The sequence below is a fragment of the Rhinolophus hipposideros genome, assembly GCF_964194185.1.
Source record: "Rhinolophus hipposideros genome assembly, chromosome: 12".
NCBI lineage: Eukaryota > Metazoa > Chordata > Mammalia > Chiroptera > Rhinolophidae > Rhinolophus > Rhinolophus hipposideros.
In genome coordinates this window covers 4568823-4586796 of record NC_138058.1, presented here as the reverse complement: position 1 = coordinate 4586796, position 17974 = coordinate 4568823, and the positions used below count along the sequence as shown (strand labels likewise).

General features: G+C 40.9%; 1 protein-coding gene across 4 annotated transcripts in view; it reads left to right on the top strand.

Moving 5' to 3' along the window:
- ST6GAL2 (ST6 beta-galactoside alpha-2,6-sialyltransferase 2) overlaps positions 1–10109 on the top strand; it is a 71187-nt gene extending 61078 nt beyond the window's left edge. For 3 of the 4 annotated variants that reach the window (XM_081069642.1, XM_081069641.1, XM_081069639.1), the window contains exon 6: positions 5194–10109. In XM_081069642.1, the coding sequence (XP_080925768.1) occupies positions 5194–5450 (257 nt within the window). In that variant the 3' untranslated portion in view covers positions 5451–10109. The remainder of the gene's footprint in view (positions 1–5193) is intronic. The other variant, XM_081069640.1, reaches the window with a different exon arrangement.
- Positions 10110–17974: the final 7865 nt, after the last annotated feature.

Here is a 17974-nt window from a genome sequence, read left to right as displayed (position 1 = left end):
GTTATATAAGACCCAGTCTGATTTTACTTATTTTACTATAATTTTTGCTCCAAAAGACGCATTAGAGCTGATGGTCTGGCTAGGTCTTATTTTCGGGGAAACAGGGTATATTGTAAGTAACATTTCCTGAATTCATAGATACAAACATTATAATTTCACATTATTTAATATGTGCACAAGAATATGAACCTTAAAAACAACTCATAACTTTCTTTTCTGTTTTACACTGCTTTTCATGTTCCAATTTTCCAATATATCATCCAAACTCATGATTAACACAAAACAATAACACATTAACACAAAACAGTAAGCCACTTAATATCCACACTTATGATTGTATAAAATGTGTCACAATTGGGTTGATTAGGAACAACTTTTCATATTCCCCTGTAAATAATGAACATTGAATGTGTCTTACCATCAAATAATACAATATAAATGAGCTAAAGATTGGCCTTCAAGTATTATTCTTGCATTATACAATTTTATTTAATATGGTAGGTGCTCCTTAAATGTTTATTTTACTACATGAAGTTAAAATTTCCAAACCACCTTTTAATTACAAATATTTTCTAGAAGTCTCACTTAAAAAGTCACTTTCACTCCTTAAATAATCTTAAGTATAGTTCTCATAATTTTCCATTTTATGATTAATTTATAGGGAAACCACAAAACAACTGCTATATTTTCATTAAACCAGAATATTCAATACACTTAGCCTTTGCCCTTTCCCAGTCATTCAGAAATAGGTTTTGCAGTGTTCTATTGGTCATTCTCAGAAATTCCTAATTTGTCCGACATAAAAATTATGTTCGTTCAAGTGTGAATTGGAATTGATGTAAGCCAGTATTTTTCCTGTCACTTGCATTGTGTTCTGTTTATACATAGCTTATTTTGCCACATGTTGAAAAAATATGTTCATCAAGGAGAAAATGCTATTATTCTTAATGATTTTGAATATTACTTTAAATATTGCCATGTGAAAAGCAAGGTGATTTTAATATAATCACAGTTAGGATAAAGGCTAGAAGTGATTAAACTGTACTAAACTCTGAAAACACATCAAATGCACCTACATATGCAATTAGAGTCTTATAGGGGGAACCTCGTTCATTCAAAATTTGTGATAATCTGAACGTGGGTTGAAGTTTGCTTTTTATCCAGATTTTGGAGCAAATAAGTAAGTATGCATGCTGCTTCTTATGCTGAGTCATATGGAGTGACATTTTATTAAGACTAGTTGAAATGCTTTTTAGTTGGTTTGATAATTATATTGCATTATATGATATTTTAAAACATGCAGTCTGGCACATGAGTGCCTCTTGAGTCATAAATCTGGCCAAAGAAACTTAACATTAATTGAATTACGTTTCAAGATTTTACAAAGCTGGCCACATGCCCATTTGATTGGCTTGCAAAAATACATTAAAAAGTGTCTAAACATTGGTCTGCCTATCAAAAAGTGCAGTTCCACGATGAAAGCAGTAAAATTTTATTAGTGGTGAAAGCAGTTTCTTTTTGGTAGCCCATAAACAAAATGACTTAACATAAAAGTTCCTCAAGTCATTTTAAAGAAATGCTTTACTGACTACCATAGGATTGGGTGATTTGTATTCTTCTTGCTTTTTATGTAATCCTGAAAAGTCATAAGAGAGGAAGTGAAAAAAACGTAACATTTTTAGCATAACCAGATGTGAATTGCCCATGTCAGTCTGGCATGGGGAAATGATTACAAAGTAACCTGATACTTGGCGTTTATACATATATGGTACCTGTGCAGAACGGACCAGACATGGTAGGCCTGCCCGCCCACACTAAGGAGGGCCTGCTTACCAGGACCTTGGTATCTGGAACTTGGATTTGGGGAGCGGTCCCACCCCCATAACTGATCAGAGTAGTTCACTGTGCTTAGTTTATGCAAGCATGTGGCTTGCGCGGGACACCTGCTTTCCTTCAGTCTGGGATTTGGGTAGGTGCCAGGTAGATTGCCTATGTGACCAGCTCCCAGTAGAAAGCTTCACTGATTGGCACCATTTCACATGTGTGTGTAGCTGGGGTGGGAGGTGATTAAGTAAATCCTGTGTGACTCTCCTGGGCGAGGACTCTAGAAGCTTGCCTCTGGTTCCCCTGGACTTCACCCCACGGGCCTTTCCTCCTGCTGGTTTTGCCTTGTATCACTTTGCCGTAATAAATCATAGCCGAGTAAGACTGTATGCTCAGCAGATCATTGAGCCCAGAGGGTGGTCGGGGACTCCTGACATGGAACCTCATTGGTGGTAATTCAGAGACCATCTGAGAATCACGCGTTGTCAGTGTTTATGTCACTTGTGGATGACAGGGCTCAGCATCGCAGCACTTCAGAAGAGATGCTGGTGGTAGTGCACAAACATTTTACTCAGTACAGTATTTAAGACACTTTCTTAAAGTCATCCTAAATATTTTAGGTTATGGGCTTGACTTCTGTTTTTAAATTTTAAGGTTAGGTCTTTAATTTACTTATTTTTTTCCTTAAAAAAAACCTTTCTGGAAACCTCCAATGATGAGCACTGTGCCCTGTTTAGTAAATGTTCAATTTAATTGAAGAGGCCTCCAACAGTAGTTGAAGGCTCGGGTCTTTCCCAGTCCTGCCCTAACCCTGCCTCAAGCATCTAGTTGAAAGGACATCTATAGACACCATCCATGGTTCTCCGTCCTGGGGGTGGGAGCACCCCAGCTCCAGACTAGCTGCCTAAATGCACAGTGTCTAGCTGCCTTGGCACAGCTTGGGGATCGATTACAGCAGAGTTTTTCAAATATGTGTGTTAGAGCAGCATGGTCCTCCAAGCATGGTCAGTGGGCCAGCATGGGGCCAGGAACACTTGTTACTGGTCTACAACTAGGTCATTGTAGACATGGAAAGTATTGAGAAACTTTTACAGAAATTTGACAATGAATGGCATCCAAATACGTGATCGTTTCTCTAACAATTCATTGTTGTGTTTCACGCAAGTATTGGTCTGTGATGGATTGGAATTTTTTTCAATGGCCTTTCACCACGGTAGTTTAGGAATGCTTGTTAAAAATTCAGTTTCCTGGACTTCCGCATAAACCAATGGAACCCAGATCTCTGGGAATGAGGACAGGTTCCAGGAATCTGCAATTTAACCTGCCAAGGTCGTTTTTCAAGCTGAAGTTTGAGAACTGCTTTAGGAGAACAAACAACAAAATGACTAACGTATTTCTTAAGTATAACATTAACTTTTGAAAGCTATCCACTTTAAGAACCAGTTGCAAAGATAACAATTCCTACACAATTGACTAGAGTCCCCATGGAAGAGGCTGTGCTATTGGCTCACAGTTACGCCTGGTGACAGAGACCTGTGGTTTCTATCCACTTCCACCGCCAGTTTGTAAGATGCCTTTGTGCCAAAGACACCCTCGAAGCCTCTTCACTGCCATCTGCAGACAAATTGTTGTAGTAAATATGCGAGTGGGTGATATCTGGGATGTGACCTGTGCCTGGCACCCTTGATCTGGTGGAGAGACGGCCTGTACAGCCACACACCAGACCCAAGGGAGGGAGAGCACCCACGCTGGGCAGTGTACAAGGACTTCCGGAGTCCTGACTAGAAAACCCTGAAGCCGTCCTCCCTCCACAGACATGCATCCCGCGGCTCTCATTGAGAGGACATATACATTAGAGGGGATCCTGTTTGTTGCAGGTTTAAAGAAACTGGAAATAAAAGGAGAATTAAATTCTCCCTGGGCACATGGCTTTCTCATTCACCGTGTCAGTTCTTTGTAGATAATTTCGTGAGGGGTAGAAAAAAGTGTTCACAGAGCAGGGGCTGCTTCTCAGAGGGAGGGGCTTCATTATCGCCTGTGGCGCATGTTCAGATGTTCGTGCCCACTCCTCTCCGTGACTTTAGGAAGAAGGCGTTGGTCCTCACTGGTTCTCTCTGGGCTCCATCATCACTTTTGGTCAGCTTGAGGAAGGGGCCACAACCGGGCAGTAGGTCAACCAAGGAAGAGAGGAGGAAAAGATGAGAACTGACCCTTAGCTGCAAGTTTGGGCATAGCTCTTAAGAACAACTTCACTTCCTAGAATCTGAACAGAATAATCTCTTGTGAAGGATGTGTTTTACTCTCAGCCACAATACTGACTCGTGGCTCCCAAGTCACATGTTTAAAGCCTTCTAAACAGGATACCGTTGTCTTCTCTGGAGCAGCACCCCTTCTGCTGTTTCCCTTCACCTCGTCTGCCAGGCCGTTCTTTTAGGTTCAGTCCTCACCCCCCACACACCCCACTCCAAGTCCCAGTCAAGCTTTCTGGATCTCCTAGGAACAATCAGGCCCCCTCTTTCTTCTCTCCTGGTGTCCCTTATGCAGGACTTTCTCTAGTTGTGGGGATTTCATTGATTAGTTAGAAATATGATTGGCCTCTGCAGACAAATATTGCCTATAATAGGACCTAACTGTGTGACTGTTTTTTCATAACAGCGGATATCCCTTTAGTTAAAGAGACATGCACTTTTTTATTCTTTTTTTTTTAAGTTTAGAGAATGTTAACAAGGCACTGGTGGTGCTAGGAAAAGAAAGCCCTTTAACCGAGATCAAGAACTAGACTTGTTCAATGGTGATTAGGTTTTATAGCTGTCTATGTGAAACATGGAAAGAAATTAAAGCAGCTTTAATGCTGACAGTTCCTGTGAGAAAAATCATTGTGTTAACATGAATCTGGGACTGTGTCCACAACTCCATTTATTTCCATTGAAACGACTATTTTATGTTCAATTTGTAATCAAGTAATTAATTTATAATCATTTTCTATAACGTGTTTCTTTCGAGCACAGAAGTCCTACTATTGCAGATTAGATGGGACCTGTGTGCAGAATGAGATACATGATTTTCTAAGTTGGGGGAATGCAAATCTGTCACTCACTAGACTGTGGTCTATGTAGGTTCAGTAACTGTCTTTTCATCTCTCATTCCGGAGCCACAGTGATCAGCCGAACGCGTGCATATTGTATGTCAGTTTGTCCCACACCCTGTGCGCCCTACACACACCCACCGGAACCTGTAACACTGCAGCTGGAAAGACGAGTTGTGGAGCGAGTCTCTTGCCACCATCATACCCCACGCGGCCCCGCCGCTCCAAGCGTCCTCCTCCCACTGCGAGTCATTCATCAGGTTCTCCTTTTCTTTCCGTGCCAGGAATCCTCCTCATGATGTCCTTGTGCCGTGAGGTGCACGTGTATGAATACATCCCGTCGGTGCGGCAGACGGAGCTGTGCCACTACCACGAGCTGTACTACGACGCGGCGTGCACGCTGGGCGCGTACCACCCGCTGCTCTACGAGAAGCTGCTGGTGCAGCGCCTCAACACGGGCGCCCAGGGGGACCTGCACCGCAAGGGCAAGGTGGTCCTGCCCGGGCTCCGGGCCGTGCGCTGCCCTGCGCCCCGCTCTTGAGAGGGGACTCCTGGGAATCCATGTGCAATAAGGTACTTTGTACTCTGAGTCACAAAAGAATACTTGAAGCTGTGTTGTAGGCAATGTCGTCTTGCGTCTTTAAACTGTAATTTAGTGGTGGCCACGAGAATCCTTCTCTTTCTAAGCCATGGAGTATTTATTACTGCTTTGAATATAATAATGGAATTGCAATGGCAGGCGCGGGGAATCCAGAAAGATGCCAACAAACAAACAAAAAAGGAATAGCGGGGGGATAAAAGCAAATGTATAAGGTAGGGGCACCATACTGCCAAAATTGGTAAGTTTCTCTCTGCCCTGGGCATCACTTACCAGTGTTAGTTTCAGTGATACACCTGACACTATCAAATGGCGTATGCCGACATTGAGGTGCAGTCTCTGCAGCACCCAGTGTGTCACTTGTACGTGCATTCATCATTAAAGATCCTAGAATTTATGACGGACGTCTGAATTATCACTCAGATGCGTTTATTTTAACAGCAATGTCCCTCGCATATTACATGGTGCTCATGTTTCCAGACCGTTAATTCACCATCCCTGTTTTTCATCACCCCCTGAATGCTTTGTTCTTTGTGGATCAGGACACATTTCTAAAACCACAGAGCACCCATGTTGAGCAGTTGAAGAAAAAGCCAACCCCGGAATAGCACCACAGAGACACTTTGTTTTCCTGCAGCGTTTCCTTACTTGACTAGGAGTATTACCCAGACCAAAAGGAGTATCACTGGCAAGGAACACAGAATCACGGGCCTGCAGGGTGGCCCTGCTTTTCTGCCTCGTACCTTCTCGCCTGCAGTCCTCTCTACAGCCTTTCACAGTTTCAGGCACTGACGATTACAACACTCCATGGGACAGGGCACCTGCCAATCCAGAAGGCAGGGTTTTGGAGCGGTAACCCAGTGCTTCTGGGGACGCACATCTATCTCTTTTATATGGATTTTGTGGGTTTCTTGTAAGTAAATATCAGCTATTGCAACCCGAAAGTGATTTAACAGTCACTAGTTCTTCCTACAGATGGACATTTAGGAATCCCATCCTTGTTTTCATAGATAGGTTTTATGTCAGCAACATAACAAAGCCATATAATTAAATAAAATTGTCTGAAAGCATGGCTATTTAACAACAAGGAAAATATGTGTATGCTTCAGAGGGAAAGGCAGCTAGTGGGAAAATTGGCATCCCAGTGCATTAGCTATATTCAGTTTCTGGCTTTTTTAATGTCAATTTTTGTCACTTGATAGTTTGAAAAAAAATTTTGATATGAACATAGTGAAACAGAACATTTTGGAAGACCTTAATTAAATATGCTATTATTTCAATATATAACCAAAACGTACCACAGTGGTACGATTAAGATTTCTTGGCAATGACCACAGCAGCTTAATATATTCTCCCTTACAAGTGTGTGAATGTCAGGAGTTTATGGAAAGTTTTTTGTTGTTGTCCCTGGGTTGTTTTTCTCCTGAGCCCTCTCAGGACTGCTTTCTTGAGCAAGAATGATTTACAGAAACTAACAGCTGTTTGGTTAGTCTACCCAGCAGAAATCTCATTGGATAACAGACATCTCCTATGATTTATTATAATAGTGGACTAGGATTCATTGAAAAGTTTCAATCACAGCAATGTCCACTAAAAGCCTATTCTGAGAGCTTTGTTTCTAGATCTATAGGAAGGGTGGATAATTTTGTCCTACATATTAGCCTATATCTCAGCAGACATGGTTAAGCCACTCTTCTCCCTGATTTCTTGCTTGGTCTTGTCCCCATGTTTAGTGAGCAATGATTCTGGATGCCGGCGAAGTAGCTCTGATGCAGGATGGGAGGTCCTCCTGCAGCCTTTGTGTCTCCCTGGACCTTCCAGGCTCTGCCTTCAAATGCTCAGGGCATTGAACTTTCTTTGATATTTGTCCTAGTGGATTTCCTTACTGGCATCCTTATTACCAGGACAACCCCGTTTGATGACTTGAGAAATTGGTTAGAGGAAAATTTATTGAGGTCGATATAAATATTCAAGTTCAGAAGCCCCAGAATACACTTCAAAGGTTTTAAAATAGCATTATGCTGTAACGCATGCACTTTTAAAAAGTACTTTCAGTCGCACTGAGGTTTTAAGAAAGACTGAAGAGCATAAAGGAGACTTAATTAAAATTTTTGAATTTATTAAGGCCTTGGGAATCAGGGTCTGTTAAACATCCCAAAAATGTGGTATACATATTAATACCGTGTGGGCTGGGCATTCTTCTATTTAAAAGTTTAAATTGATTAGTCTCTCAAAATATTAGGCAGGTTAACATGATGGCTGCTTCTAGTATTAGCTGAATTGGCCCTAAGTGGCAATACTTGGCCAGACATTGATTAAGTCCTTATATGCTAATTTACTGGATTGCAATAAACACGCAAGCCTTTTGTGGCAGAGTGAACAGTAAATGGTGTCCCACTGCATTTCCTCCAGGCTGTGTCCCTTCCAAAACCCTGCATCCTCTCTGTGAAGGGTCGCTAAGAAAATCCTTCTGGTGCAAACTGAAGCCATTAAGTGTCCCTGTTTTCACTCTCAGGGCTAACAAAGGTCATATTGCTTTATATTTCAAGATAGTTTCACTTGATCTTTTTTTGTTTTTGTTATCACAAAGAAACAAATATTGACCAAGAATGACAACTCACCTTCATGTAGATTCTTCCTAACTCCTTTCACCAGGTACGAGGGTAAGGCTTAACAGTTGCAGCATTCTCACTGCCCCACGGAATACAGTGCTGGCCCTGTGTACCCGACTTTCCTCACCAAGTCCTTACAGAGCTGCTTTTATCAAGAACTTTGCGCATGGCCAGGAGATGGTCAATTACAAGTTGTATGTCAGCCTCATGCCACCTCAGAGGCATTCGTTAAAATGTGCCCAGTGAGGGGCTTTTGCACATCTTTCAGTAACTGGGTCTTTCCTTATCCACCTGGACACAGAACCCAAGGAACCCAGCTTCAGCACCAGAACCTCCCATGTGTCTCATGCCCTGGGTCTCAGCCAGTCAATCCGGGACTTTCCGGTAATCACCTGTCGTTGTAGCCACAGCATCTGGACAAAACAATGCTGACATAATCATTAGCATTTTCAAAACTGGGAAGTAAAAGTAACTGTTTAAAGCTACTGTGGGGTCTCTCTGTTACATGTTTATGACCAGTTCATTCTGGTGGAACAGATTAATACTTATGCTGTTGGCTGACCCTTCGAGGCGGGAACACTTCCATACACTGGATAAATTAGGTCCTGTTTTGCTGCATTCGGTGGGATCAGTCACACATGAGTAATGGTATGTGATGGAAGAATTTTGTATGCACAAATGACATGATTAAAATTATTTCTCCAGCCTTTCTTAGAGAGCAACTCATGGTGCATGTTTGAGGCTGGTGGCCAAAGTGACCTGGTCCCATTTCTGCTTAGCTATGGGAAGAAACAGAAAGGAGGTAGGGAAATTATCAAGAAAATATGAGTGAATATATAGGCCACATAGTCTCTGCATATATTTTATTATACTGTCTGTTTCGACCACTCACTTTTTCTCTGATAGTTCAGAACTCTACCCAGTGGTTACACAACTGACAAAGGCAGCTACATTTAGAAGTGAATTGCTTAGGTAAACTATACCTGAGTTCAACTTTGTTTTTTATACTCTGGATATTTCCATTGTGAAAAATATTCTGCATGTTTCTGTCACTGGGGCATCATTTACACAATTGGTAAATGAAAGGTATTTCTCTTTCAATTCCAGGATAAAATGTAAGTGCTGATTCTTGTTTTATTTAATTAATGAAGCCTTTTAATAAGAAAAATTAACCCGGCATATTCCTGTACAAGCTTGGGCTAGTGGAATGTAAAGAATTAAAGACATTGATATAGCGCTTACTCTTGTTATAAAAAGTGTGCATGTAGATATCGTTATATAATTTGCATATATACATATCAGCACACGTGGTTGGTTTTGTATTGTCTTTATTCTTCACACTTTATTTCTGAAACCTTTATAATAAATTTTAATTATGCAAACACCAGTTTTTTAAGAGAAGAAAGGTGATGTCATATGTTCTTCTGTTAAAAAAAAGTCTTCCCACACATTCATACTTTACACATCTTGCCTACATTACAAAGCATGGCAGAAATATTTCAAAGGCGCTTCTATGGTAGAACCACTGTCTGAAGACAATATCCTAGTCAGAAGCCTTTCACTCCAAACTTCGCTGAGAAGTTTACAGCTCATGGCTTTTACAAGATTAGGGGAAGAAACATGTATTGGTTCTATGGAAAATAGTCTTCTTACTTAGTAGGTTTCAAGCAGATTAACTGACTTGGTAGCATTAACACGTAACATTTCTGATACCACACATTCTATTTTACCCTAGATAAACATACTTAACGAAATTTTCCTGGTGGAAACCAGTCAACTTTTTTAACAGCTTTGGGAATTTTTTTGTATGATAATTTTTAAAATGAAATGTGTACTCTTCTAACTAATTAAGGCCTGAGGTTTTCCAGGAGTCACATTTTAAAAGTGTTTGTACACATTTTAACATTTTGATATTTTCTATTTTGGTTTTGTATATTTTTATGTATACACAGTGTACAGACTTTTTCTTGTAAATAAAACATGTTTTCATTTGTCTAGACATTTCTCTGTTTTAATTTGTAGAAGTTGTACAAACAAATGAGTGAGTGACAAAATAATGAAGCGTCCCTAGAAAAAAAAAGGCACAAAGTTGAAATCTGTTATAATTAGAAGTCTGTAAAAGCCGTAACAGCAGCATGCCTTCCAGCTCTGAGTGTGGACGCGCCTGGGCCTGAAACGAGAGGTGGGTTGCTTCTCTTCGTCCAGGGATTAATGGCCACATGCAGGAGAATGGCAGTGGCAAAATCAAGCAGAAAAGGCACATTTAGGCTAACATCCTGACATTGACTTAGCCCAGCATTGTCATTAATTTATTGCCTTGGGAAACTTCCTCAGCACGACAAGGCTTTAAGTCAGAAAATATAAATAAGTTATTAGAGGAAAGCCTAGAGACAGTGAAATCACCTTAACCCACTGCAATGTCAAACTAGCCTTGCTATTTTCATACTTGCCACAAGAAGTGCAAATCAGTTAATTAGGCTCCTACAAAGTAATTCCTGGGCATTTGTACTTTCTGGTTAGAATGTGAAGGAATCCTTGAAAGGGAACGTTAGGGTGTTTGATGTGAGGACTGATGTGAGCAGCTGGGGAATTGGGGCGACATAAATCACCTCTGGCAGTTGTGCTGAATCAGAGAGGACTGCCCCACCTTTGTGTTGTAGTTGAATTTCTGTCTCTGCAAGATGACTACTTGCTTCCAGATCATTAAAAAGCAGGCTGGGCTCTGTGGGACCTGATTAGGAGGGAACAGAGGTGGAGCTCTCCAAAGCAGTTACTCCAGACTCAGAGAGTAACCTGGGATGCCCCCCCTCCCTGGATGCGGGGGTGGGGGTGGGGGGGGGCGCACACACAGACTTGGCAGCCTCTGAAATCAAACGGAATTACTTTAAGTAGCACTCAAAGAGATGAAGTGGGACAAAAGGAAGGAGGTGGGGGTGGAGAACACAGTAGGGGAAGGGAAGGCTAAAGTGAGGTGGAGGGAAAAGCAAGTACCGTGTTCCCCCCAAAATAAGACCTAACCGGACAATCAGCTCTAATGCATCATTTGGAGCAAAAATTAATATAAGACCCGGTCTTATTTTACTACATGTAAGACCGGGTCTTATATAATATAATATAGTATAATATAATATAATATAATATAATATAATATAATATAATATAATATAATATACTATAATATAATATAATAATATAATACCGTGTCTTATATTAATTTTTGCTCCAAAAGACACATTAGAGCTGATTATCCGGCTAGGTCTTATTTTTAGGGAAACACAGTAACACGCAATGCAATATCTAGATATATTATAGAATTGGACACTTCAAATCAATGTAATTTTGCTAAGCATCGTCACCCCAGTAAACTTGGGGGAAAAAAACGAAAAGTGAGTACCAGGCATCTTCATGGCCATTTGCATCTGAAAGTCATTAATTCAGAAGCAAAAGTGCCTCTAGACTAAAGGCTCATCTGGTTTACCCAGCTCCATACACTGAAGGGCTGCATTCAAGGAACACTGATGCACAGCGTCTGGCAGGGAAAGGCCCTTCTGCACTGAATCTCAGCTAGGCCCTCGTTGCCTGGAGCAGAGGATGGCAAACCATGATCCACAGACTGGTTTTGTAAGTAAAGGTTTATTGGCACGCCCATTTGTTTACATGTTGTCCATGACTGCTACATACAAAAGCAGAGTTGAGAGGTTGTGACACAGACCTTACAGCCCTCCGAGCCTGAAATACCATCTGGCCCGTTACAGAAAAGGTGTGCAGACCCCTGATTATAAATACAATTTACCAAGAACTATTTAGGCAAGCCTTATGGTAGATGGTGTGCATGGAGTCCTCACAAAACCACCTTCTAAGATAGATTTATATTAGACCCAGGAAAGATGGGCTCAGAGAGGTTATTCATCAGCCTGCAATCAGACAGCCAGCAAATGATAGAGCCTGGCTTGCAGTCCTGGCCTGACTTCAAAGCCCGTGCTTGGAACCAATAAGTTAGGCTTTGTAAAGCAGTCCCTCCCTGAGACACTGCTCTAATACTCACAAACCCCATCCCCTAACATAGTCCAAGGGCTCATTTTTGGAAGATAAATTGTACTTCTAATACTTTGAAAAATTGTGCTTTGAAATTTATGGAGATTAAAAGAGAACCCAGGCTTTTCAAGTTCTCTAAGTTCCCAGAACATTAAAATGTATCTGAACTACATGCGTCAGTCAAGTACAAGTTTTTGTTATTAGAAGCCAGTCTATTTGTCACAACCCAATGAAAGCAGTGCCTTTGATGCTTTCACAGAGAGAGCAGACGTGGAGGTTGGACATTCCGTAAGCTCTTTTCCCAGTTGCTGTCCTCACTAAATTGTATGCTGGAGAAACAAACAGCACTGAACTGAAAAATGAGACACCACCTGAGAAACGGGTCACAACAGTCAGTCAAAGAAAAATCAATGACTTTGGAAAATACATCCTCTCCTGTCATCGCTAACTTCCTGATACAGGGTGGAGTTAAAATAGCAGCATGCCCCTTGGTTATTCTAAAATCAATGCTGACACAAAGAGATTCAGGCAGGTTCTTTGAACTGCTTATTCTCATCTATGAAAGCTGTTTGAGGGAACCCAGAAGGGCATTGGAAGACCTAGAGGAAGACAGGCAGAGGCCTTGGCCTCCCATTGGGCCCCAGGAAATGAAGAGCCAGTAGCAATGGGGCTGCTGCTTCCTCCCTGTAGGGGGTCAGAGAGGCTGACTCAGAGCTTATTTGGGAAGACTGGGCCAGCAGGGGTGTTCTGGTGGATTCTCATCTAAACTACATAGCAGGTATGTGTGAGAAACTCAACTTAAGTTTTTCCATAACTGAACTTAATTTCTATCTTGAATTCCCTTCCCAGCACAAGGTAAAAATGATCATAGTTCATCTACTTGAAGATACCATTAAGTGTACGATGCACCATTCTTTTTCTGTACCATTTCAAAGAACAATGATGTAATGACAGCATATCGTGATTCTTACATCTCGCTTAGGTGTGCACTGTCCGAGACAATAGCCACAAGCCACATGTGGATATTGAACACTTAAAATGTGGCTCCTCAGAATTGAGACGTGAGGTGTAAAATACACCCTGGATTTCTAAAACCTAGTATGAAAGACGAATGTAATATAGCTCCATAATTTTCTTAGATCGATAACAAGTTGAAATGATGTTTTAGACAGATTGGTTTAAATTAAAATATATTATTAAAATTAACTTCACCTGTTCCTTTTTACATTTTTTAACATGCTTACTAGAAGATTCAAAATGATGTCTGTGCTCACATTATATTTCCAGTATGCAATATTAACTTCAAACTTTCATATTTGTTGAAAAAGCTTTTAGATTTATTTAGACACAAATTTTTGACTACATGTCATACACACACACACATACACACACTCACACACACACACACACACACACACAGTGCCAAAAAAAGTATACACATTTTAAGAAAGAAAAAAACTGTATTAAATCTGTAATACAATGAATGACACTAGCATTCATTTGATTAACACCATCTTTGGAGCAAACTTCATACTGCATATTGCTGCCGTAATTCAATTGAACTTCAAAAAGTAATATGTAAATAACATCTCTTGAAATGCATGCAGTTTTTGGCACCCCTGGTATATATAAAAGCCAAATGTAAGTGAAATCATTTAAGGTATTCTTAAAACATTCATATTCAGAGGCTTTCTCTTCTGAATCACTTTTTTAAAGAGTCATTAATTTCTATGTTTTGATTTTTTTCCTACCTCAAATTGCCCTCTCCAATATCAGAAGCAATGAGGTTGCACCACTTTTTAAAGAGGGCTTTACTATTGTCTCCAGGATTTTCTCGTAAGCTACTGACACATTCTGCAATTTTGATGTCCACAGATAGACAATGACAAATTCCTCAAGGCTGCTGACTGGCAAATAGTGATTGCAACATGCATTTGAATTTCAGAGAGATTAAAATGTGAGGGGGAAAAATAGATTTTAGCATTAATGAAAAACAGCATTTCTAGTAAAGCTTGGGTTTAACCCCATTGTTTCCCCAGAGTCATTTTTAAATTCTGAACTGCAGAAAAGCACTTCTGATATGGCAGAGTGAGGCCTTCCAGAAAGCCATTCCCTCCATAAAAGCAACAACATTGGCAGAAATAGTTCAAATCAAAATTTTCAAACATTAGAAAATTAATTAAGGGCTTGCAACAATCCAAGGAGTGTTTAGTCAAGAATAATGGCTAAATCTCAGAAAGAACAGTGAGCTCTGTGGCAGTTTAACAGGCCTATTCTCATATCTTTTTCCCCAGCTCCATGAGAGGCTTGAATAATAACTTCACAAATATGGTGGCTTGAAAACCAGAATGCTAGCAGCCACTGCAGGGTCCGAACAGCTGTTGTGCTTCCTGAAAACCTCAGAGAACTGTCACAATTTGACCTTTCCTGCAGGGCATTGAAAAGCTCCATTCTCAGAGATTGTGGTTATTTTACCTCACTCAGACACATTTTGGGCTAACAGCCATATCCCTAGGATATTTGTTGAAAACAACCAACAACAATTGTTTTAACATTGGAGCTCTTTGAGACAGCAATACAGACTGGAGCAAACAAGAGCCTGACCAGAAACCTTATAAGGACAAACTGAGAATAAGATGTCTATAGCAGGCTTTGAAAAGCTCTGCGATATTCCTATGAATCTGGAAGGCCATGGACACGTGCAGGATGTGCGCGCCCAGAAAAGACCTGAGAAGGCCCTAATCTCTCACCTCTGGCCCACCTGATGTTCAAGTGCTGAAGACATGCTTCAACACATGCAAAGACCCCTCATAAAGGCTAAGTGACTTACTAGTTCAGGCATTTAAGGAAATCACCGTCCAATTGTTAGCTGAACACTGAGCAAAGACGGCAATGGCTACATACCGCAAGGAATACAGAATTTACATAATAATTAGCCCAGGAAAGTCACTAAACACACAAAGAGCAAAAATAAATAACCATGGAAAAGGGGTGTCATGCAGGGTCTCTGGTCCCACTCCCCGCATAAGACCCCAGGACATGGTGAGGCCAAAAAGGAATGCCCATGGAGCCATAGGTAGGGAGTCATACCACTATATTCTCACTGGCAGCTGGGTTGGAGACACTGGAAGCAGGAGACACTGAAAGCAGGAGACACAGGAAGCAGGAGTCGCATGATCCACAACCTGCCGTCCGCTTCTCTGCCAACCAACCAACCCCCTAGCTCAGCCACGGCAGTTATATCAGTGGCTAATGGCTAACTAGTTACAGCTAACGGCCATCTAGTACCCGAGCCAGCACCTTTCCACGTGAGGCCGAGAGCCTGGAAGCTGCTCTCTGGTACTCTGTCCCCACAAGGGGGGAGACTCTGACTTCCAGAATTGCCATATTATTTTAAATGTCCAGTTTTCAACAAAAAATTATGAGACATAAAACAGCAACTGTAAAAAAAATCGATTAAAATGGCAGATTTTGAACTTAGTAGAGAAATTCTTTAAGTCAGCGAGTATATATTCAAAGAACTAAAGATAACCATGTCTAAATATAGTGTGAGAACAATTGTTCACAAAATAGAGAATATCAATAAACATAGATATTATATAAAGAACCAAACAGAAATTTTGGAGTTGAAAAGTATATGACCTGAAATAAAAAATTTGCTACAGGCGCTCAAAAGCAGGTTTTTAATTGGCAGAAGAAATAATTAATGAATTTCTGAAAATATATAAACTGGACTTCATCAAATTAAAAAGTGTTGTGCTTCAAAGTGAAAAGACAAGTCACAAAAAGGGTTTGAATAGATATTTCTAGAAAGAAGATATACAAATGGACATTAAGCCTATGAAAAAATGCTCAATGTCATTAATCATTAGGGAATCAAATCATTAGGGAATCATTAATCATTAGGAAAATCAAAACCACAATGTGATACCATTTCACACATCCTACAATGGCAGTAATCAAAAAACAGACATAACCGGTATTGGTGAAAATGTAGAGAAATTGGAACCCTCATACTTTGCTGGTGGGTAGGCAAAATTTCCTATCTGCTTAGAAAGACAGTTTGACAATTCCTCAAAAAATTAAAGATACATTGACCAAGAGACTCAGCAATTCCATCTTATGTATCTACCTGTAGTAGGCAGAATAGGTCCCGCCTAAAGATCTTAATCTCTGGAACCTGTGTCTATGTAGGTTACATGGCAAACAGATGAAATTAAGGTCACTAACCAGCTGACCTTAAAATAGGGAGATGGTCCTACATGATGGGGCTGGGCCAATGCTGTCATGAAGGTATTAAAAGAACTAGAGGGGGATATGAATAAGGAAAACCAGTGAGATGGCCATGCGCAAAGACCTCTGTCTAAAGTGTCGATCTTGGATGATGAAAGCAGAGAGCCGTAAGCCAAAGACTGGGTGGCCTCTAGAAGCTGGAAAAAGCAAGGACAGGACAGGAGAGCCTCCAGCAAGGAAGGGAGCTGTGCTGACACCTTGACTTTGGTCCAGGGAGACCCATTTCAGACTTCTAAACCACTGCACTGTAAGCTAATAAATGTTTTTTAAGTTATTGTTGTAGTCATGTACTACAGCAGCCACAGAAAACTAATGTGATACCCAAAATAATTATAAATATATCCACATGAAAATGTGTGTGTGAATATCTATGGCAGCTTTATTCACAATAGCCAAAAAGTAGAAATAATCTTAACGTCCACACTGATGAATGGATAGAAAAAAGCGTATCCATACAATAGAGTTATTTATTTTGCCATCTAAAAGAATAAAGTAGTGATATGTGCTACAATACAGATGACCCTTAAAAACAATATGTTAAGTAAAAGAAGCGAGTCACAAAAGGATAAATATTGTATGTTTTCATTTACACGAAATATCCAGAATTGGGCAAATAGAGACAGAAAATAGATTAGTGGTTCCCAGAGGCTGGGGAGAGGGCAAACAGGGAATGACTGCACATAAGTGTGGGATTTCTTTTTAGGGTGATAGAAATGTTCTGGCGTTGGTTGCACAAGGCTGTGAATATATTGAACACCACTGAATTGTACACTTTAAAGGGTGAATTGTGTAGTATATGAATTATATCTCAGCAAAGTATAAATAAATATACTCAATTTTATTTATAAAATATTATACTCAAATGTATTGATACAAATAAAACCAAAGTTTCATTATAATAAAATCTTCAGTGATGTGTGGGAGTAGCAGCTCAGGGCGTGTGAGGCAGCAGGAGGAAATTTCTCGTCTTAGCCGTCATCTGGCTGTGCAGAAATGAACTCTTCGGTATCTAGTGTCCAGCTACCGGCCGCTCCACGCAGCCTGCTGCCTCCCTGCTCCCTGCAGTCTCGAGGCCTCCGAAGGTGCTGCTCTTCCACATAAACTATGTCTTCACTCCTTTGGGACTCCTGATTCCCAGCTGTGTCTGCTGGAACACTGTGACGCCCGAGTGTCTGGGAGTCACATTTGCTATTTGAGGCGACCCTGGTTGTGGGGCAGCGCTGCGCATCTTGCTGCCTCCTGCAGCTCCCAAGGACAAGCCGGTCCTGCTCTCTGTTTGGGGACCTTCAAACCCATCTTGGAGTTCTTTCACCGCCCTGACTGTGGATGTAGTCTGGGCTGGGTAGGACAGGGAGCAGCTCCTCGTTCTGGGCCCATCAGTGTCTATCTCTCTTGGTTCCTCTCCAGTTTTTGTTTCACCCACTCTTTAGCCAATCTGGGCATAGATAAAAACTATGATGGCATAGACTTCCAAATCTTTTGCCGTAAAATCAAACTGTGGGTAACGAAAATCGCCCCAAATCTAAC